This window comes from Bacillus rossius, chromosome 2 (genome assembly GCF_032445375.1).
Source record: "Bacillus rossius redtenbacheri isolate Brsri chromosome 2, Brsri_v3, whole genome shotgun sequence".
Taxonomy (NCBI): Eukaryota; Metazoa; Arthropoda; class Insecta; order Phasmatodea; family Bacillidae; genus Bacillus; species Bacillus rossius.
In genome coordinates this window covers 28143715-28168082 of record NC_086331.1, presented here as the reverse complement: position 1 = coordinate 28168082, position 24368 = coordinate 28143715, and the positions used below count along the sequence as shown (strand labels likewise).

Below are 24368 nucleotides of genomic sequence, written 5' to 3'. Positions count from 1 at the left end.
TGCGTGATCTTTTACAACTCAAAAATAAAGATTAGTACATATCTGTGGAGAAAATTTGTGACTCATCAACAAATGCAGCATAGCTATCGAAATAAAGTCCCAGAAAAATCCTTTGATAAACAGAAACAGCAATAAAATTAAATAATCAAAATGTAGTGTGAGACCGAGCCTTAAGTCTACCGGAGCTTTGAATGAATAATTAATTAATGAGGTCAATAGTGACGATGAATGGTGCTACGATTAGAATGGTGCTACGATTAGAATGGAGCAATAACAAAATGTATTGGTGATGATAACGGGAGTAACCAAAGAAAACCTTCCGACCACGGCAACGTCTGCCACGTTTCACACTTGCGCGGCTCTCAGAACTTTAACAAGTGCGACGTGCAAATGCAAACAATTGTAGTTCGTTAAATTATTATTTTTTTGCAAAAACCGTACGAACAGAAAAGGTTACTTACGAAAGTGTGTTATTAATAGCTCGCATAGATATGCGTGTAGTTCAGATCTCGTCGATTGTATTACAAATCATCTGGATAGAAAATTCACTAACAGCAGTGTACCACGCGGCACTGTTGCCGATAAGCATTTGTTTTTCGCTTCAAATAAACAACACTATTTGTTTTCTCTCCACACTGCCAATCACTTTATAGCTTCCATCTCCATGTCAGACTGTGAACTGAGTGAGTGAAAACAATGTTTTTGCAACTGCTGTAAGTGTCGCGAGCCGGTGCCTCCCCTCTCGGAGATTACCCGTTCTGGTGAAAACTGCATACCATTTTTTTTCTTCTGTAGAAACCGTGAGCTTCTTTAATTGAAAATACTTTTCTTAAGAGTTAATGAAGACATGTCAGTTATAAAATAGTTAATAACAATTTCGACCTAGGTTTTTTATGTTAAGATCTCACACTTGTGTATGAAAGTCGTGGAATAATTCACTATATGTGTTTGTATCAATGCCGACTCCAAAACATCCCGGTGGGTAGGTACAAATAATTTATTGTAAATACAAAGCAACTCTTCCAGTTCCTTCCAAGCTGGATTATCGGGTTATGAATTACATTAATTCGCAATATAGTTTAATACGTAAATTTTCCCTCAAGCACTGTGTTAAAATGAATATTAGTTAAATTGCTGCTCACAGCAGCTGGCACGTTTGCCCCGGCACAAGAACTAAACTATGAATGAAGTAGAGACTTAATGGGCTCGCCTAGTCAGGGTGTATTTGTGTTAGTGATGCGGGATGTTAAGTGCGACGCTCGCTGGTGCTTTTAGCGCGATGTGGCCTCAAAGTGCAGTCTGTGGACTGGCGCCCAGTCTTCTCGTCGTGCTTGCGGCAACTATAATATTGGAGTTGTGACATTAACATTACATGGCGGAGAACTGAAGATAATGGTTTAATGCAAGTCCGTTAAGTGCTTTCAAAAATCTGTACAGGATATTTCACGCCTAAAAAAAAATATCTGAAAACACACGTCTATAGCCATTTTCACTCTTCTAAAAATACAGTTTATAAACGAAATACGGAAAAAATAACTGCTCATCCGCCTTCAGCGTATTCTAAAATGCTTTTCGTAAACAAAACACCACTCTGATATTTCAAACAGTTTTCAAATCGCGTGGTTTTTGACGTGACAATGTCTAATAAATCGATGAACGCCGGCTGCACACACGAAAAAGTGTCCCGTTACGCACATTGTCCCGTTACGCTGTGTCTATCTCTCTTTCACTCGATTGGAACAACCATCGATTTGACTTTTTCGAGGCACATTAAACTTGAAACACTCCCATTCGTTTCCTACTTTTCCTATCATCGTCCTATCCTTAACAGAATAACACAGATTGGAAGAAGTTAAATAGCAAACATGTATAAAAGTTATAGTTAAAATAATCTCTTCGTTAAAGTAATAAACATATTTGAATTAATGAGTGCAAATAAAAGTAAATTTATCAATTAAATTGTAGATTTCATTTCACTCCTTCTTTGTATCCATACAAAATAGTGATAGTTCAATAAAAAGATTCAATTTTAATAATAAAAGTATGCAATCATTTCATCAATGTTTTGTTATGACGTTGTCACGTTAAACTATCGTCCGTAAACCGATTTTACAGACAAACCAATTTTTTTTTTCTGAAGTTCTGCACACCGCTTGTGTGCCTAGGTAGGCAACACTAATAACACTGAAATAACTGAGTAGTGATGCGATAAGAATTCAGCATTGACGGAATGAATTTGGTGCTGGGGGTAGGGGAAAGGAGGGGTCACGGCAACGTACGCCACGTTTCCCCGCCGGGAATCGAACCCGCACCGCCTTGGTGGGAGGCAAGTGGTCTGGCCGTTCAACCACCGCACGAAGAGGTATTTAGCCTCAAAGCCTGGCCATAAATAAAAATTGTAAGCCTTTTAGAATGTGGCCGAGCTTCGTTCTCGGAACAGGTAGATAATGACTAATGACCTCGCTTGTAACAACACACACTACGCTCGCAGTGCCCAACGCATGGCCTTGCTCGTAGTCGGAACATTGCCTTCGTCCAATTCGCAAGTACCTATTTGCTCTCTGCACTTTGTTGATAGTCAAGTTTTAGTAATATTTTTCTTACTACTTTACGAGTTTAGTGAAAAAAAACTACCATGGATATTGAAGAAGGTACATAGATCATATACAAGTCGTTTTTAAGTATTAATTTGCCAAATTACTTCCTTTTATTTAAAGTAAACCTTAACATGTAACAAACATGACGTAATTTTGTAAAGTTTTTTTTACGAAAATAGTGATTTCAGAGGTGTTGTACACTTTTGTACTGAACAATAAATATACAGTCTTCTTTGAACATTCTTACGCGAAAAACTTCTACCGAATATTCACATTTATTTTTAAAGATTACTTTTATTTCGCTTGTCGTAATAAAAAATTAAAAACAGTAAGTTTATCTCCTTGTTTGTGACTCAATCACGCCGAACGTTTCTCACATATTGTCTTGTAAGAAAGATTTTATCCCAAAATTTAATGTAGTTCCCCAGGAAGAAATCTAAACTTATGTGAGTGAGGTCAAAAGCTCGTAATTCTTTATGATTATCTTATATATTTTTTCCCTCTAGATTACGAAGATTTTGTCATTACCATGAGTCGGAAAAACCAGCACGAGATTCTCAAGAAAAATCTCAGAAAGACTCTTGGGCAAAAAGTTCCAACGTCTAGAAGATAAAATTGTGCAGGTTACAAAGTGTTCGACGGAGTAACTTGGTAAATTACGAAAAATACTAAACAGTTTATAGATTGTTTACAAGCGCAAGTGGCCAGAATGTAACAGCACAGAAAAACTTTTCCTGAAAAACAATAAAGAATGGCTAAATACTGACATATCTTTATCCGCTGCTGCCCCTCCAGTTACTTGACAAGTAAGAGATTAGTGAGTGACCGTTCAAAGCGCCGCAAAACAATGGAACCCAGAAAAAATGCACCTGCTGATGAATTAACATATGCAGCACAGATTAGCCATCGAGCGGAAAGTAAAAATTACATGGCGAATGTCATTAAATAAATGACTAAATATCCCGAGACAAGCGACGAATTTTCGTAAAGCAGTTGCCTGTGCTAGTAAAGAAACTACAGCAACCCCACATTCAGCATCAAAAGCACTGGCAATATTTGTCGAAGCTGATCTTACAACGAAGCAATATGCAGTTATTCAACAGGCTAACAAGGATATCTTTCCCAGCTATTCAATACTTCAAAAAGCTAAAAAATAATGTTAACCAAGAAACGAAGGAATAACTGTCACAGGAACTTCTGAAGTTAAACTTCGGGATCTAATCGATCACATGGCATTCAGATTGTGAAAATACTTAAAAAAAACAGTTACAGAAAACTTAACAAAGGAAGAGAGGAAGCATTTTGAGCTCGTATATAAGTGGGGTTGTGATGTCTTTCAACAAGCACAATATAAGCAGAAATTTGAAAATGAAGGGCAGTGACTCGCACATATTTAAAACCTCTGAAGCTGTCAAGCGGACAAAAAGTTATATGGCAGAATATCTTACCGTCATCGCTGCGGTATTGCAGGCCAATTAGAATCCGATTGCTAAAATAAAACAACAGTGTTACCAATTAAAAAATTAAATAAGTCGAAAACCAGGAGAAAAATCAACAAAAAACCAAATTTGAGCACAAACAAGTTTTTATAAAACATAAATTACTAATAACATTAGTTGACGGAAAAGTCTGCAATGCGGCCACTCATACAGCCTCGACAATGCGGTGCTACATTTGCGGCAAAACATCAAACTGTCGTAAGTACCTAGTTATTTTAGTTATTTTTGGTTAGTATTAGAAATATAAAACTACTATAACTATAATTCTGGTATTAAATTGTATTATAAGCATAAGGTGAATAATGAGTAATGTTTCAATAGAGTGTTTCATGTCTTGTGTATCGAACGATGAGTATGCCTGTCGAAGGTTTACAAGCCTTCTACGTCAGTTGGCTAACCAAATGTTAGTTATGTGTGGTGGTTCAAACAGACTGTTTACTGCAGAGGAAACTATGCATCACAAGGTTAAACAATGACTGAATCCTTGGACTGAACATGAAACGAGTGTGTAAATGAAAACGACGAATCACGAGAAAGGGTGGGGAGAGAGTGCGCTCTGCCCCGGCAGAAGGAAGCGGACGGAAAGAGAGTGTGTCGGGAGACTCCCGAGGAGGAGGTCCTAGGATGGGGACTGAGAGCTTTGTCAGAAGGAACAGACTTGTAGAATCTTAAGTTTGTACTTGTAATTTCTATGTATCAAGAAGTGGATGTAAAAGCTTTGTAGAGTTTAATACTTGTAACGAGCCAAGAATGAAGAATAATAATAAGAGTTGTCCTGTCTGCAGTATTAAGTCATTGCTTTTAATCGCTCCGCTGCCCCACATAGCCTCACCTATAAGGAACCAGCCGCTCGGTCACGACATTATGGTGTCAGATGTGGGGTGTCTGTGAGTGAATACTGCGTAAGGACAGACAGATACAAATCTACGAGAGAATAAGAGAGAAGGGTAAATCGTCCGTCACTGGTATCAGAGCACCGCATCCCAGGAGCGACGGCGAGTCAGAGTGTTTGAAGAAGATATCAACTTCCGCGAGGCAGCGACTGGACTACTGATAATCAGCGAGGAAACAACATCAACAACGAAGACGACGTAGAGCCCCACTCGTCATACTCCAAGAGTCCAAGAGGATGTTGACATAGAAGATAGGAACAGCCGACGCCGCCAGCCGAAGATAGCCCCGCAGTAGGGAAGAGGCGACAGCTGCAGACGGCAGCGCGAGGGACGACCAACCGGAGCTACACGTAGAAGAGCTGAGGGCCATGGGTACCCTCACGAAATTTATTATAATAAGGTCAGTACGGCTAATACGTTAAGCATGATACCTACAGTTTGGTATAAATAGGAGGGTTACGTTTACTCCACAATTATGGCTGACAGTAACGAGGAAAATGAAACTGGGGAAGTTTTTATTTCCTTAACAGAGGCGTTAAAGTTGATAAATCAACCATTTGATGGTACAAAAAACAAACTCAAAGAATTTTGCGATAATGTTGACACGGCTTTTGAACTAGTGAACCCAGAACGTCATAGAGTGCTGTTCGTGAAATCAAAAATAGTTGGGGACGCGAAAGCCAAAATTTTAGTCCGCGAAAACACTGATACTTGGGAAGAGGTAAAAGAAATTTTAGAGGAGAATTATGCGGTTCGCAGAACTTTAGATTTCTACGCTTGTCGGTTATTTAATGCTCGACTGGGATCACATGAGCCTGTTGTAAACTGGGGTAGCCGAGTCGATACAATGGTAACTGAACTTAAAGAGGCGGCCTTAAAGGTATGCACCCGCCCGCAAGAAAACGGGGCAATGGCCTTAATACAACATTTGGCTAGAGCCTGCTTCGTACAAGGGTTATCTGATGAAAGAATTCAAACAGTTATTCGGAGCAAGGGCGCTCAAATTGAGACTCTAGGATAAGCTGTAGAATCGGCACTAGAGGAGAAGTCGAATCTTTTGTCTCTTAAGGAGAGAATTAGATCCCCAATGTTAAAAGTAGGAGATACGGTAACAAGAAGGCCCAGTTGCTCGAATTGCGGAAAAGGCGGACACACACTAGAAAAATGTTTCTTACGAAAACCCGATAAAAATAAAGGATGGAAAAAATATGTACATGTAGGAGAGCTATTTTGTAAAAATTGTAACACTACAGGACACACAGACGCGAATTGTCGACGTAAACAAAGAGATGACAGAAAGACTTTTCAGCCCCACAAAGAGAGAAACAGGGGAAACTCCATATGCTTTGAGTGCGGTAAACCGGGACATTATGCCCGAAACTGCTTTAACAAACACGGAAAATACAACAATAACAATTTTGCCAAAGGAAATGATTATCCAAATCAGTACAGGTATGACCAAAGAAATCACAAGGAATTAGGATATATTAACAAAGGAGGGCGAGAGGATAGACCTTCCTATACCGAATCGCGATTATGGAAACATGGGGAAAACGCGGGAAACTAAAAGGGGGGCATTACGAGCAGCGGTATATGCACCCTAAGGAGCCGAACACAGACAGCTGCAATAGAAAATCTAGAATAGAGTATGAACAAAGTAACGACGATGCTATCTGTACCAAGAGTAGTATAGTTTCTTTAAAGCTAGACGAAATACGTGAAGCAGTAGACTGCCTTATAGACACAGGGTCCGACATAACACTAATCAGAGAGAATGTTCTAAATAAGAGTATCCTATCGGCCAGTGATAAAAAGGAGAAGACTAAGATTCGCGGTTTAGCCACCAATGTAATGGCTACAAAAGGGACTGTTAATTTAAACTTTTGTTTACCATCTTCCACAGTAAGATATAAATGTCACATTATAGAATCCTGTCCTCATACCTGTATTTTGGGCAAAGATTTTCTAAGTTTTACTAAATCTGTTGTGGATTTCGAATGTAATAGACTGATAATCAACAAGGAGCAAATCCCATTTTGTGAAGAAGATCATGCTGTCAAAAATATGAGAATTCATGTACCAGCTAGGTGCGAAAAAATAGTGCAATTAAATGCTAGCAACGAAGGATTAGGACTAGTAGATAAACGAGAAATAGAAAAGGGAGTTTATCTAGGAGATGGATTGACGGGGAAGTGATAAATGGCAAATGTTTATGTTCTATATTAAATACTAACGAACACGAAGTAGAAGTAGATATGCCTGTCGTTGAATTAGAGGAAATACCCTCTACAGCGAAATTGTTGAGTATTCAAAATTCCGATAGGGAAAGGAAAGAGAAATTGGAATCTATGTTAAGGGTAGAACATCTACACGACACAGAAAAAAAGCAATTGCTAAAATTATGCAAAGAGTTTGTAGACTTTTTCACTTGCCCGGTGATACACTCACATGTACTCCGACCATGGAACATAGTATCCCTACAGGTGCTGAGAGGAGGCCCATTAATGTAAAACCATATCGTATTCCGGAAATTCACAAGGAGGAAATTAAAAAACAAGAGACACAGATGTTAGAACAAGGTATTATCAAACCCAGTCTGAGCCCTTGGAACGCGCCTATATTAGTGATTCCAAAAAAACGAGACGCTTCCAATCAACAGAAATGGAGGGTCGTTGTAGATTTTAGAAAACTGAATCTTGTGTCAGTGGACTCGGTGTATCAGATGCTGAATATTACAGAAATATTAGATCAATTAGGCCAAGCAAAATATTTCTCGACCCTAGATTTGGCTAGTGGTTATTTGCAGGTAAGGATGAAACAGGAAGATAAACCCAAAACCGCATTTAGTACCCCGACGGGTCACTATGAGATGTGCAGAATGATGTTTGGGTTAAAGGGAGCTCCTGCGACCTTTACGAGATTAATGAACACTGTTTTGTCAGGACTAAATGGAATTAAATGTCTTGTTTACTTAGATGATATCATAATACATGGCCAATCAGTAGAGATACATAACGACCGGTTAAGAGAGGTTTTCACTAGAATGAGAGAGCATAACCTTAAGCTACAACCTGATAAATGCGAGTTTTTACGCACGGAGGTAACGTTTTTAGGACACATGATTAGCGACGATGGCGTGAAACCAGATCCGGAGAAAGTGATCAAAGTACAGGGATACCTTAGACCAAAGAACGCTAAAGACATCAAAATGTTTTGCGGATTAGCCTCGTATTACCGAATATTTATACCGAACTTCAGCAAAATTGCAAAACCCCTCTACAACCTTGTAAAAAGTGACGTTCCCTTTATCTGGGGAGACGAACAGGAAACTGCATTTAACACCCTAAAAGAAATCCTGACCTCAGAACCAATTTTACAGTATCCGGATTTTAATAAACCGTTTATCGTGACGACAGACGCTAGCAAACTAGCTATAGGAGCCATTTTGTCCCAAGGAGAAATAGGTAAGGACAAGCCCGTCGCCTACGCCAGCCGTACATTGAATAAGGCGGAGGTCAATTACTCGACGACTGAGCGCGAAATGTTAGCGATAGTGTGGGCTGTAAAATATTTCAGGCCCTATCTATTAGGTCGCCATTTCATGGTGATAACCGACCATAAACCTCTACAATATGTTTTTAACGTAAAAGACCCTAGTTCCAGGTTGTTAAGATGGCGGTTAAAATTGGAAGAATATTCATATGAGATTAAACACAGAGCCGGTAAAACTATCATGCATGCCGATGCGCTGAGTAGGCTTTGCGAAGTAAAAGAAATGGAGGAATTGACAACAGACGAATCTCACTCTGTAGAGGATAGCACTGAGAAACGAGAGGGTGAATTATCCACGGAAAGTAAACGGAAAATTATTAAGGAATTTCACAACACACCGATAGGAGGCCATCAAGGGATCGCCCGAACATACGACCGAATAAAACAATATTATAAGTGGAACGGGATGAAAACAGACATAGAAACCTATATTAGAAGGTGTGACTCTTGCCAAAGGAATAAATTAACGCGGCCTTACATAAAAATGCCGCTTGACATTACGGACACGCCTAAGGTAGTATGGGAAAAATGTGCTCTCGACATTGTGGGACCACTAGTTGAGACTGCCAATAATCATAAATATTTACTAACGTTTCAAGATCTATTATCCAAGTATATGGTAGCCATACCCCTTTTCGACCAAACAGCCGAATCGGTGGCGCGAGCTTTTGTGAACGAAATAATACTAAGATTTGGTATACCACAAGTGATAATCTCAGATCAAGGAAGCAATTTTACAAGTGATCTGTTTAAGAAGGTGTGTAAATTGTTAAAAATTGCCAAAATCAAAACAACTGCCTATCACCCTCAATCTAATGGGAGTCTAGAGAGATGGCACCGTTCCCTCACTGAATTTTTAAGACACTTCATCGCCACCAACTCGATTGGGACGAATGGATAAATTATGCCACTTTTGTCCATAACACTACGCCTCATACGTCCACGGGATTTACACCCCATGAATTATTATTTGGTACATTACCTAATATTCCTGGCATCCTACAGAAGGACTTTATAGAAAAGCATTATAATTATGAGGATTATGTCAAAACCCTAAAAACAAAATTGCAAGAGACTTTCAAATTAGCAAAAAAACATTTAATCATCTCTAAAGAAATAAATAAAAGGAATTATGATCAACATGTGAACCAGCACATTTTTCATATTGGTGATCAAGTCCTTCTGTATGACGAGACTGTCAGAAGAGGTAGGTCCAAGAAACTGTCCAGCCAATATGTAGGCCCCTATAATGTTGTAAAAGTAGAAGGAGTAAATATAACCATCCTTACCAAACGTAAGAAGCTTGTGAAAGTACACGCAAACAGGTTAAAGCCGTACTTTTAATTGGTATGCTACAGTCAACTCATTTTTACCCTGTTGCTGAACCCTGAACATGTGAGTGGAGTGTCATCAAGACTAGACATTCAAATCACTAAAATTGAAGAAACTTCGGGACTGTACTACGAACATAACGGCAATGGACGATTGTATAATACTGAATGGAGATTAATCTCCTATTTAAATTTAAGTCAGCCTGAAAATAATTATAATACGATAAGACGATATGTAAGTGTTGTAAAAGAATTATGTAATAAGGAAATTCCGGTGTATAAGGGTAAAACTCTATGTTCTAATACTATAACAAAATTATCAAACAGGTTAGACGCCACTGCGCGCACCATAGAAATTATAGGAGGTATAACCAAAGACCATGTTAGTCCTAGAGTAAAAAGAAGTTTCTTTCCATTTAACCTAATAGGGCAATTGAGTAAAGTGATTTTTGGTACGCTAGACGAAGAAGATGCAGAATTTTATAATAATAAAATTACGAAACTTGAGAGCGAACAATTAGACTTTCTTAAGCTGAGTAAGGAACAAATTTTTATTGTAAAATCGACCTTGCAAACCATGAACCGAACTGTTAAAGACTTAAATGAGAATCAGCAAATGTTAGCTGACCAACTAGTAAAACTTACAGATGAGATAAACCGCATAAACTCGAATGTAACCGACGCTTTATCTCATCATAACCTGCGAATACGAGTAAACGAGCATTTGACTCTATTAAATCAAGGAATTGAAACCCTTTCATTTCAATGTGAATCTATTTTGAATTCCATAATAAATGCATTTAAAGGGATTTTAAACCCCCATATTATAACACCACAAAAAATCGTTGAATATTTCAATGCATTTCAATCTACTCATTCTCGAGAATTTAATCTACCATTACCAGAAGGAACAATCAAAGATAGTTCCCTTCTTAACCTGATGGAGCTGGAAGTGTTTAGCAAAAGGAACATTTTATGTTATGTAATTAGACTACCAGTAACTGATCATTTAATTTTTGATATATATAGAATCATTCCATTGCCTGTAAAAATGAAAACTGCCACAAACAAATATGTTTTCATAGATCCGGAAACGGATTATATTATGATGGAACACTCAAAACAGTACTACGCAAAAGTAAGCAAGTATGAATTGAGTAAGTGTAAAGTAATAACTAAAACTCTTAGAGTGTGTAGACAAACCTTTCCATTGATCAATACTTATGCACGGGAAGATTGTGCAGCCAAATTATTGTATACTACAGGTCCTATACCTAGCAATTGTGTTAAGAAAATAGTAGAGCTAAAGCAGACCCTTTGGATTCAGCTAGAGCACAATGAATGGTTATATATTGCGCCAGATAAAGAAAAAAATACTATAGTTTGCGATCAAACTGGACCTTTTGACGCAACAGTGGAAAACACTGGCAAACTTAAGTTTATAAGTGCATGTAAAGGTTACGGTACCAACATCTTTATATCCTCCCAACTGGAGTTAACTACTAACACTAGCACAAAATATGTTATTCCCAAAATAAATCTTGACATAGATTGTTGTGATGAAACAAACTATAAAATAACACTTGAGAAATTAAAAACAAAGTTACATTTGAAACCTACAATAACTCGGTTAGACGATTTGAAGATCGCCGGTCACAAAATAGAGGAAGTAGAGCATATGATAAATGAAGAGGAATGGAAAATAAAACACACAAACGTGATTTCACGAGTATCTGTAATGTCCTATATCATTATCATATCATTAAGTTGTATTTTATGTATATATTGTTGTATAAAATGTGGATGTTGTAAAACTATTGTCGGTAATTGCTACAAGAGGTGTAAGGACGGTGATTGCTGTAATTGTAAAACCATATGTTTTAAACCAACAATTGTAAACACATACAGACCTAGGGAAAGCAATGAGCTGGTCCATTCCGTTAACGAAAGCCAGATAGAGGAAAGGATCGAATTGAGAGGAAACAGTTTACGGAGAACTCAGACTAGCCATTGATGGCTAATTCCCATTTCAAACTAAGAGAGGTGTAAAGAAACAATTGTATTTTCTTTAATTGTTTCTTTTTTCCCCGCAAGGGAGGTGTCGTAAGTACATAGTTATTTTAGTTATTTTGGGTTAGTATTAGAAATATAAAAATACTATAACTATAATTCTGGTATTAAATTGTATTATAAGCATAAGGTGAATAATGAGTAATGTTTCAATAGAGTGTTTCATGTCTTGTGTATCGAACGATGAGTATGCCTGTCGAAGGTTTACAAGCCTTCTATGTCAGTTGGCTAACCAAATGTTAGTTATGTGTGGTGGTTCAAACAGACTGTTTACTGCAGAGGAAACTATGCATCACAAGGTTAAACAATGACTGAATCCTTGGACTGAACATGAAACGAGTGTGTAAATGAAAACGACGAATCACGAGAAAGGGTGGGGAGAGAGTGCGCTCTGCCCCGGCAGAAGGAAGCGGACGGAAAGAGAGTGTGTCGGGAGACTCCCGAGGAGGAGGTCCTAGGATGGGGACTGAGAGCTTTGTCAGAAGGAACAGACTTGTAGAATCTTAAGTTTGTACTTGTAATTTCTATGTATCAAGAAGTGGATGTAAAAGCTTTGTAGAGTTTAATACTTGTAACGAGCCAAGAATGAAGAATAATAATAAGAGTTGTCCTGTCTGCAGTTTTAAGTTATTGCTTTTAATCGCTCCGCTGCCCCACATAGCCTCACCTATAAGGAACCAGCCGCTCGGTCACGACAAAACACATTTCATGATTTAACAATAAAATAACAGAAAACCCCGAGACATATATGTTTTATTCATCGAACCTTCATGCAATAATAAGGTTTTTTGAGTTCGTTTTATATGTATCCTACAAAATAAAGGCAGACATGCATAAGGGCCGCGTGTCGATGGCAGAAGACAAGAAGAAGATAGCAGATTCGAAACTAAAAATCCAGAAAGATTTTACAGACAAACTGGGATATCTCGTGGACGTGCCTAAGCTAAGCAACACAAATGTTGGCAATACGTCTCGTCGATTTTTCGCTGAACCTGATATTGCTGCCTTACTTACAGGAGTAGACCAAGAGCTCATTTATAGATTAAAAATCATTTTATAAATGCTATCCTCGGGTTCTAAATAAATGGATAAATTTTCTAAATACGCACTTAATACTGCTAAACACTATGACAATAATTATAATTAGCAGCCAGTGTCACCGACATTACATAAAATATTGACACATACGCCGAGTGTCATACCACATACATTATTGCCTATTAGGCAACTATCAGAAGCCGCAGAAGTCAAGAACAAGCACTTTCGACAATACCGGCAAAATTACTCTCGGAAATTTTCAAGAACAGACTGTAATCAAGATATTCTCAAAAGACTTTTGTTAAGTTCACACCCATATATATAACATTCATCCTAGGTCAAACAAAATTAGGCAGACATTCTCCAAAGATGCAATAGAAATGTTATTACAAAGCCAATCCTCAGCATCATATAATTCAGAGGAATTTGAAGTATACAGAGAAACCCTTCAAATCCGAACTAATTGGGACTGTAACCTGTTCGGATTTCAATTTTTTTTTCGGATTAGCCGAAAACTATACATAAAATAATAACGATATAGTACTGTACATTAAGCGAGGCAGGCTGGTTTTGGCACGCGACTAGCGAGGTTAGTGACCTTGACTGGTGAGCAGGCGGCAGGAAAGTAGTTGACCGTACTGTCGTTTGGCAGGCCTGCGTTAAAAATAAAACACTACCCTAACAGTCTTGTAGTTAGTCAGCTCACGTCTGTTCTGTGCGTGTCTACTGTCACTACTGCACTGCTTAATTTATGTGCTGTTCGTTTTTGTTTCTGTTCGAGTTGTGTTGTTATTGTTGAGTTTTTAATTTAGTGAACGATGTTGATTATGTCTTGATTTTAAATTATGGCAAGCAAACGAAAAAAAAAGTTATTGTACCATAGAACAAAAACTGAAAGCTTTAAAGCGTCTGGACGCTGGAGAAAGTTTGACAAAGTTGCCTGGCGAGTTTGGTGTTGGTAAAGCAACAATCTGTGACTGGAGAAAAAAAATCGTATCAAAATAGAACAGTTTGGCAATGTGATAAAACCTTAAACGAACGCCATCACGTACATTTTTCATAAATGAAAAAAAAATGATGAAGCAGTTATTTTGTGGTTTTCACAAGAGCGACAGAAAAGAGTGCCTATTAGTAGTCCACTAATTCAAGAGAAGGCATTACGGCTTAAAGAACTAATGAATGGTGATTCGGCCTTCACTGCTAGCAGAGGATTGTTGGATCGATGGAAGAAAAGGCATGGGATCAGACAACTGTCGATAAGCAGAGAGAAGCTATCAGCTGACACAGCTTCTGCAGAATAATACCGAAGCGAATTTGGTGATTTGATTTCCTCAGAAACTACTTGCCACAGCAAATTTACAATCCAGACAAGACTGGGTTGAACTTGAAAGTCCTTCCCACTAAAAGTCTTGCTTCTGAAGAGGAATCTTCTGAGCCGGGTTTTAAAATGAACAAAGTGTCTTACAGTTTAAGTATGCAGTAATGCAGCGGGATCAAACAAGCTTTCATTGATGGTGATTGGTAAATCTGCAAAACCACGAGCCAATATGAATATGATATCTCATCCTGTGTATTACAGAAATCAAAACAAGGCATGGATGACTAGTTCTCTTTCTAAAGAGTGGTTTGACAAGCAAATTGTTCCTTCAGTGAAAAAGTTTAGTGAAGGAAATGGACTACCACCTCGAGCTCTACTTCTGATAGACAATGCCCCTTCTTACCCATCATACATGTGGCTGATAAAAGCAGTTTTTCTGCCTACCAATGTGACATCGCTGCTGCAGCCTATGGATTAGGGTGTTCTACAGAATATACAACTAAGATACCGAAAAATGCTCTTACAATATCTTATTGAAGAAAATGGTTCTCTTTCTATCCTTGAGAAGCTGAATAAAGTTACAATAAAATACATTATTTACTGGGTTGCAGAATCGTGGCAAAATACAGGTGTGAACTTAATGTGGAGATCTTAGAAGCAGCTTTGGCCTAGCCTCGAGTTCGAGAAAACACCTACCCCTACACCTGTCACACAAGACGATAACACCGAGCTCCTTCATCTTGTTTAGCAAGAACCACATTGTAAGGATGCTGGAGAAGAAGGTTGTCTAGAGGAGTGGACAAGAGTTGATGTCAATAAAGAATGCAGTGAACATGAAATAGTGAGTCTGGTCAAAAGTCAACATGATGGCAATGTAGCTAGTGACAGTGAAGAAAAAGAAACTTCGACAGTCAATGTGACTTATACTGATGCTATCTCTGCTCTTGACATCGCCTTGTACTTCGTAGAACAACACGCATCAGCCACGCCAAACGATGTCATGTTCATGCGACGCCGGCATGCAATTGCCTCCGCGCGAAGGTTTTCGTCTCTTCGACAATTGAAGATAGCTGATTTCAAGTGAAAGATTAAATTATATTTTGTGTGTTTCTATTGTTATTTCATTGTTTTTGCAAAGTAATTAACATAAAGAATTTCAATAACCAATTTTTATGTAGACGCATTTACACTTTAAGTATGATAACAGCACTTCTTCGTAAGTTTTCAACTAATTATGTAAAAAAAGGTTAAAATGTAGAATATGTAATTGTTTTAAGACTAAATAAATAAGTTTCTCTTTTTTGCATGTTTTTTTTAAATTAAATTTGTCCCAAAAACTCGTTCGGATTTCCCGGGATTTCTGATTTCAGGGGTTCGGATTTCAGCAGTTTCATTGTATTATAAAGCTATGTTTAGAAACACTCGCATTAAATTATTAATGGCGTTGTTACTTAAAATTATTTGATATGAAAACAACCCAATAAAATTATACACTTTTTATTTTAAAATACCTTTCACCAAACCCCTTAAAATGTTTTGTTTAAAAAAGTGTGAATTCCAAGCTACTTTGTTAGCAGTAGTATATATTGAACGGTCCGAGGACTGGCTTTTGGCTGTGGAGCCAGAGCCGATGTACACCATCTTGGATAATGAAGTCATGGTGGACATCATGGATGACCTTGACCTTTGGCCTTGACCCTGGTGGCCACCTTGGGTCTGCCATTTTGATTTCACAAACATTTTGTTTTCTAGAACTTTCTGCCATTTTGGATTATGTCATTGTTGAAATTTTCGCTATGTCCGCCATCTTAAAAATCCACAATTTTTATGTCAGAAAATCGGGAAAAATTTTTAAATACATAAAAAATTAAATTAAAATTTTTTATTAATAATTGTGCTCTCTTAAATTAAGACATTACCTTTCCAATTTCGTTATGGTAGCCATCTTGGATTTTAGAAACATTGATTGTTTTATTATGCCTGTCATCTTGAATGTGTATGACTTCATTATTACAATTTCAATTACGGTCGCCATCTTGGATTCTAGAACGTCGCAATTTTCGTTACAGACCCAACTTGAAAATTCACAAATATAATAAAAATAGGAAAAAATGTTAAAATGTATAAAAAATTTTACTAAACAAATTTTACTAGTATATTATTTTAAAAACGCACTTTATAAGAGCTCGGAGTCCTCGGTTCGAACCCAGCAAGGTCATTCGATTAAAAATGGCAACGGAACCTCCCTGCACGGAAGCTACCAGCAGACTGACCTCCCGCCACTAACGACAATATCGAAAGCTAGTATGAAATCATGTCCGCCATATTGTTTTTGTCTGCTGGAGGCCACCATCTGGTTTTCGTCTGCTAGAGTGCACTACTACAATGTTAGTTTAATTTTTACCCAGTAGAGTGCAGTAATCATTTATTATTGTGGCACCCACCATCTTGAAATTTGGACACCATCTTGGAATTTACACCAAATTTATTTGGCTATAAATTAGGAAATGATACCAAAAATCATCGAAATAAATCACTCAATATTATACTGATTGATTCAATCGATTCCTGTCCTTGGTTCGATCCCTGGATGATGCAAAACATTATTTTACACAAAAAATACTTATTCAATAAATCATGTTCAAAATCCTAAAAGTGGCTTAAGTTTTTTATATACCAGCAGCCAGTAAGCCGATATGATTACCATCTTGGAAATTTGTATTTATTAACCTAGAAATTCAAAAAAAAATCAAAAATATAAAAAACTTATTAAAATAATTATAGATTCGATCTATATTAGATTCTTGGCCAGTGATAAGGGTAACTAAAACTTAAAAGAAATTTTAAATCCTGTTTCCCATTATTTTTCATGGCGTAAACCACTCCAAACAAGATACCTATCCGACGAAATAAATATACTGTCGCAGTTCCTACCATGTTAGTCTAATTTTTCGATACATAGAATGCCTTCCAACCAGTTCATGTACAATGCTAGACATATAGGCTAAGTGCCTTCGGACAACAAGACCAGGTCATGAACAATGTCCGACGTATAGACCAGACAACTCCAAACCTTAAGACTTTCTTTGTCGATAGTTAATATAACATAGCAGTCAAGTCTTCGAACTGTCGGACCTAAAGTATCGATAAAAACAATTACAAGAAATTAGACCAACAAAACATTTTTTAACGCTTATTAAAAGACAAAGAATCCCTTAAAAATGTTTTATTAAGACAACGAGGATTTGAACCAGTAAATATTAAGAGCTACTACAGATTTAATAACGCACCTTTACTGAAAAGAACACACAATACACAAGAAGGACTCACTGTACACACACAGTACACACAATAATCAAACCTACAGTTACTAGAACCAAAGTTACTAAAACAATTAGTTTAAAAAATAACAAGTAATAATATTATATTCTTAAACTATAGTTTTAAAATGCAATAATAACGAGAAAAAAAGTATATCCACTGAGAGTCGAAGTCGAACTTCAAAACATAACGTACGAAACCACTCATTTAACCACTGAGCTAAAAAGACGCGAAAAAATATAACGGGAATATTTCGCAATAAACGTTGTAATCATGGGCGTATATCCCGTGGGCAAGAGGACAAGGGGGGGGGGGGGGCTGGAAATAAGCAGTCCCTCACTGAGAGGACTCGCTTGTGCTTGCAAAATAGTGACTCTGAAAGGGGTTTAATAACATAAACGTCCAAACTATGTTTTATGTAAAATGTTTTCTGCATATCGCATGCATATGGGGCAGAATATGGGCAGAATACAACATACAAGCACCCATCCAGCGATGACTTGTGTCGGTTAAAACCCACGTGCAAAATTCTCCACCCGCCCCCCTCCCCCTTGAGAATCCAACAAATTTGCGCCCTTGCCGACAAGCATGAATATCTCGCATGCAGCAGCTCCAACATTACTTGCCATCTCAACAGTAATAGAGACTTCAATGAATACAGTTTCATCAGCAGCAGTGAAATCGAGGAAGCGACTACTAGCGGTGTTCCACCACCCAACTGTTCCTACTGACAGCATCAAGAACCTAAGATTCATAATTATGTAATACAAGATTGTAATAATAACTCTAACGTGTTAAATATCAATGCAACAGGTGTTGTAGTCAGTTTATACACTACGGAAAATTGAAAAGGCACATTAAGAATTGTGAATCAATGGTTACATTTTCAATAGAACCAAGATGTATCTTCTGTGGCAAGACGTTTGCACACATCTTCAGAGCAAGGCATCATGAAATATATCACTGTCATTTTAACTAAACTGAGAATTCTAAGCTGTGTGCTATATGTGAAGATGGACTGTCATGTAGAGCTGTCCTGAAAACACATGCCAAAACATGCAAAAGACTCGCTTAGTATCCAGGAAGACTGAATAAACCAAGAAACGCTAAATACTTTAGTAATTTGCTTGTTTGTACTTGTAGTAGTGAATAATTTATGTAATACGTGTGTTCTTGAACCTGAAAACTTAATGGTAAAATGTTAGATGAGGCGATATTTAATTAAATAAGTATTTCTGGCCTATAATTACTTTTTTCCATTGACAAAGAATCGAACTGAGGACACGAATTGATCGTATCAATCGCTATATTAATAGGTGATTGTTTTTATGATTTTTAGAATTTTTTTACAAATTTTTGGGTTAATGATTACGAATTTATAGGATGGCAGACCAGATGGCCAACAAGATGGTGGATATCACAACGATCTGGTAATAAATACTGCGCTCTAGCGAGTAAAAACTAAACGAATATGGCGGCAACACTAGCAGTCCTAGTAGCAAGTATTGAAAACAAATATGGCGGCTAGGCCTCCAACAGGTGCTGCTATTATGTCTTCATATTAAAAAAATTAAGTCAGAATATGTGTTATTTTTATAAATATTTTATTTAATTCTCAGTCTCATAAATCTCTAGATGGCCATGTGGTCAAAAGCGTATTCCATTCCAAAGGTCCGAGCAGACATGGTTCGAATCACCTAGCTTCCAAAGTATTTTGTATGAAAAATTAAATTTAATATAAAGATGACGACCTCCAGCAGAAAAAATCGAAGACTGCGACCTCCAGAACCAAAATCCAAGTTGGCGACTTCCAGCAGACGAAAACAATATGGCGGACATGTCATAATTTAAGATGGCGAAAGGTTCTAGAAAACCAAATGTCAGAGTGTTACAGATAATAAAATAGCAGAATCCAAAATGGCGGAATCCAAGATGGCGGAATCCAAGATGGCGGAATCCAAGATGGCGATCGGGGACATATTCAAAGGTCACGGTCATCTAAGATGGCCACCGAAATTCTCAATCATTACCCGTGAACCCAGCCGCAGGACCGGCCAATACATACTACTAATACGCTCTTATTATTTTATTACAATTATTTACTAACAAACTAGCATAACATATATATATAATTTTATTTCGGTATTCAATTCGTGCAACATAAGGTAGAGACTACAGCAAAGTTATATTGTAAAATTATTTGTCCTTTTCTTTTTAATTCAAAAGGTTTAAATTTTTTATCACATATGTATCTATATTTTAAAACCCTGATTGAATTAAACTTAGTTGTATTTTTGTTTATGCTACACATTGTTATGTAACACATGTGTATAATTTACTTTTGCCTAAGAGATGACAGTGTTATGATGTTTTTAGTTTTTGAAATATTTGTTTTTAATTCAGAAAGGGTATATTTTAGAGAAAGGGTGGTGGATCAGCAGAGTGTGAACCATACGTTTTCCTCTAGGATGTTAGGAAGTACCCAAAATTTCAATCGATAACTCGAGGAAATACTAATGAAGGTGGTAAATTCGCGTATTCAATTATAATATAGGCGCATACGAAATACGCGAATTTGAGTACCTATTTCTACATATTTGCTAATACGAATACGCCAATATGAATATTTTGTTCATGTAATCGTATTCTCTAGTATGCGAATACGAATATTCACACAAAAATACAAATACAACTGTATTCGTATTCACACCTGCAAATACGAATATATTCATATTCACGCCTGTAAATATGAATATATTCATATTCACGCCAGTAAATTCGTATATATTCATACTCGTATTCATAGAAAAGAAACTTTTGCGATTACATTCGTATTCGTATCTACGAGTACAAAATTGCTCATCTCTGCCTTCAAGTCAAAAACAATACACCTTTGAATGGTATTTCCTAGATGTTTTTGAAACACGTGTCCTTTAAACCAAAATATTGAAGATTTCGTTTTCGGGGCCGACACAGCAAGTGTTTTGAGCCATTCTTGCTTTTATATGTATTGATTCTGGTATAGTCTGTGTAATGTAATTTGTCTTAAATTTTACAATAATTCTCGAAAGATGATCTACATATCCTGTTGCCACTTTTGTTCCATCAACAAAGTTTGTAAACAACTCCTCCATGGGGTTGTAAATGTCCGTAAACAATTATCATGTATTCCTTTGCGCGTGACATTTTGGAAATGTGTAATGCTGATGCTAATATCAAGGAAAGTCAAATCTGAGACAAGTTATGTGACACAGACTTAGGAAAATAGAACGCAGCTTTTGCAAGGCGACGTCACAGCACCGCCATTTTCTTGTGGGGCGATTCAGCGGTAAATTTTAAATTTAAACTTTCCTTTCGTAAAAAAAAAAACTATTTTTAAGCTAAACAAAACTGTGATTAGTAGGGACCGGAAAAATTCGCTGATTAACGACCTACAGGATGGACTTCAAGATCCTCTATGCACTCGGACAAATTAGATCTGCTCATTGGCCACTGACTCGTGACAACTATTAACTAGAATGCCTTTGATTCGATACTTCTTTCGTTGAGGATTATTCATTGGCTCAGAGTCCTTCAGACAACCTGTGGTCCAATCACTGAAGCAGCAAAAGGTTAAACACATTTGGATTCTAGCCTATCGCGAAATGAAACCGCGAATTTTTCCGGTCTCTAGTGATTAGTAACTAGAAATAAGATCGTAAAATAAATTGGCCGTGTTCCCCACCGAGTGCCGTTGGTTGTCGTGTGAAAGCGAGTCCGCAGTTCTGTGCCGTAGTGTCTCTCGCCCCAGCGCTCCCAGAGCGCCAGTGCTCGCAGCAACGGTCGACAACAATGTCTGCGACGAGGACGGCGGAGTTCAAGCGTGCATCCGGAGACTACAAAAGCGCATCGCTGCGATGACTCATTACGAAGCGTACGTTGCACATCTGTCTGAATTCTCCCATGCCATCTCGGAAGTTCGCCTCCGTTAACATCGAGGATTGAATAGGACGCGTGTTCACTGGCGAAAACGGACTCTGAAATAAGCGTGCGACCCTCGTTAGTAGCTTATTGTCCTCGACAGGAACGTCAATAAATTTGAGATATTCACTCAGACACTCCCGCAGTTCTATTGGGTTTTACGTGACAGACCTCCAGAATTGTTAAGGCTTGTCCAAATTTGCCTTGTATGCACTTGTCCCTGGGGATGGCATCACGAAATCTGTCAGAACTGGAAGTCAAATATGCAATTATGCAAGTACACGAATCTGTGTACTTCTCGCGTAACTCCTGGTAAAGAACGTCGCAATTTTTATAAGCGTTCTGTAAGTTATACTTGACTTAAAAAAAAATACAAAATAATTTTCACTGAATAAATTTAAAAAATAGTTTTACGACAAAATTTCATCAAATACATGTAGCCTACATAATGGCCATCCCTTATAAAAAAAAGTTCAAAACTTAAGTAGTAGATTGCCATTAATTCGTGTGTTTGTAAATGAGCATAAAACTGTACCTAATATTATTTGCTGGGATTAAATTTACTTACTACAAAAATGTTAACAACTTATTTAGCTGGCTAATGCCATTTATAGAGGCCAAAAACTACATCCGTCCTAACTGGTATAGCACACTACAAGGACAAGCCAAGTATGAAGGGTTACAACTACATAGCTGTGTACTTGAACTCGGACACGGGGCCTACATGTGAGTCATGCCGGAGTGTTGGGATCGAACCCACGAGCCTCGCCACACGAGCGTGACGCGACACCGAAGGCGCGAAGCGAAGAGAAGAGGTGCAATTTATTCCGCGGAGATTAGTTCCATGTGGCTGAATGCGTGGCCGCCCACTGAAGGCGAGGCGAGGCGAGGCGCCCCGCGAATAGTCTGGCGGACAAGTGAGCGGCGCGACGCGGCCTCCTCGGCACCTTTCGGCCACTTCCGGGGCTGTTCGACCCTTGGCTGCGACACCAAAATACACTTAGTTTTAGTTAGGTTAGGAAAAAAAATCAGAAAAAATAGATTGGACGCGAATAAACTATACGTAGGCACCGCGACATAAAACGAGAATTAATGAAATGCGAAGAATAATTCCCAATGAAATAACTCTATGGAAGAGCAGCCAATGGGAGGCGAAAGTTTCCCAGCTTCAGGTGCAAGATGGTAACACCTGGAGTATGACGGAATGGCGGTTTCTCCTTAAGATGGATAGAAAAAACCCCCACTGAAAACTCATGCCGGAGTTGCATTTAAATCGATAGAAAGGGCACAAGCCTTAGCAGACACCCTCGAATTAGCCTTTCAACCTAATCTCGAACCCTGCGATCCGCAATTTAATTCCGGAATATACGGACACGTTATAATTACACTTAATCAGCCATTAGCTTCATAATCTTAACTCAATCACAGGAAGTTAAACAAGCTACCAATCGTATGAAATCACGTAAAGCACTGGGAAACGATGGCATTCAGGCAGCAATATTTAAGAAACTGCATAACGAAATTTCAGAATACCTAGCTGAATTATGAACGTAATGTTTAAATTTCACTATTTTGCATCGTAGTGGAAAGAAGCGAATGTGATGGTTATTCATAAACCAGGAAAATACAAGACACTGCCCCAAAATTAAAGGCCCATTAGTTTGCTTAATGCAGTGACAAAGTAGCAGAATACATCATTCTGCAGCGACTAAATACATCAAAGAAAATAATAAACTGCCCTACGAACAATTTGGTTTTCGCAGCGCGTATTACACAAAGCATCAATTGATCCGTATGACAGAACAAAAACTGCGTTTGCTCGGAATAGCTATAATTTCGCAGCATTTTTGGACACAGAAAAAACCTTTCATAGAGTATTTCATGCGAGCTTAATTTATAAATTACATCAGACTGGCTTCCCCGATTGATATATTAAATTACTGTCCTCGTATTTGATAATAATATTAGGACGGGAGTGAAATAGGATTGAGGGAAAGAAACTGGATGAGAGAAGAGGAAAGGATTGAGGAGGAAGCTTCAGAAAATGAGTTTGAGGGGGGGGGGGGGGGAAACTCCTTGACACCGGGCGGTAACCCAATTGCAAGTAAATCAATCATCATAAAAATCGATCTTTCAGAGTCACGGCAGAAGGGGCACAGTCTGATTTTAAAATATTTAAAGCAGGAGTGCCACAAGGCAGCATTCTAGGGCCGGTTTTATTGAATGTTTATATCCATGATATGCCTAAACCCGCACACCGATCAGTCCAGTTTGGCAGTTACTCGGACAGTACGGTATAGTTTTAGCAGATCTGGCATTTTAGAAATCACAGCCGGCAGATTGCACACCGCGTTAAATTCAATAGAACATTGGTGCACAAAATGGCGAATTAAGGTAAATCCTACTAAATCAGAAGCTATAGTATTTACGCGTAAACATCTTCCGCCACTCGATGATAGCCCACGATTAATTCTATTCAATGAAAAAAAATCATCACAAAAATGTCAAATATCGATGCGTGTACATGGATAGGAAGCTACTGTGGCGAGATCACATAGACGCGAAAAGAAAATCAGCATTCACTAGGCTCATGTCCTGTTACCCCGCCACGAGAAGACGATTAGGTAGCTCTGTTAAAAACGGTATAGTAATTTATAACGCAGCCGAAACGCATTCAATAAAGTTGCAAAGAACACAGAACAAGAGCATTCGTATCGCGGCAGATGTTCATGAGTGTTAACGCGTCAGGGCCGAGAAAACTCGAGCTTCTGAAGGATTATGACATCAGA

At 38.0% G+C, this 24368-nt stretch overlaps 2 protein-coding genes across 2 annotated transcripts in view; one reads left to right on the top strand and one right to left on the bottom strand.

Moving 5' to 3' along the window:
* LOC134529196 (SRSF protein kinase 3-like) overlaps positions 1-24368 on the bottom strand; it is a 270468-nt gene that overhangs the window by 222010 nt on the left and 24090 nt on the right. The gene's annotated exons all lie outside the window — the stretch shown is intronic.
* Positions 5088-23604, top strand: LOC134529198 (uncharacterized). Its single transcript, XM_063363046.1, has 2 exons — positions 5088-5389; positions 9900-23604. The coding sequence occupies exons 1-2, from the start codon at positions 5358-5360 to the stop codon at positions 11884-11886; spliced, it is 2019 nt and encodes a 672-aa protein (XP_063219116.1). The 5' UTR covers positions 5088-5357; the 3' UTR covers positions 11887-23604.

Coding starts and splice junctions, on each gene's coding strand:
- LOC134529198 (XM_063363046.1), top strand. CDS start 5,358: ATGGGTACCCTCACGAAATTTATTATAATAAG. Junction 5,390..9,899: donor ACGAAATTTATTATAATAAG/GTCAGTACGGCT, acceptor GGTATGCTACAG/TCAACTCATTTTTACCCTGT.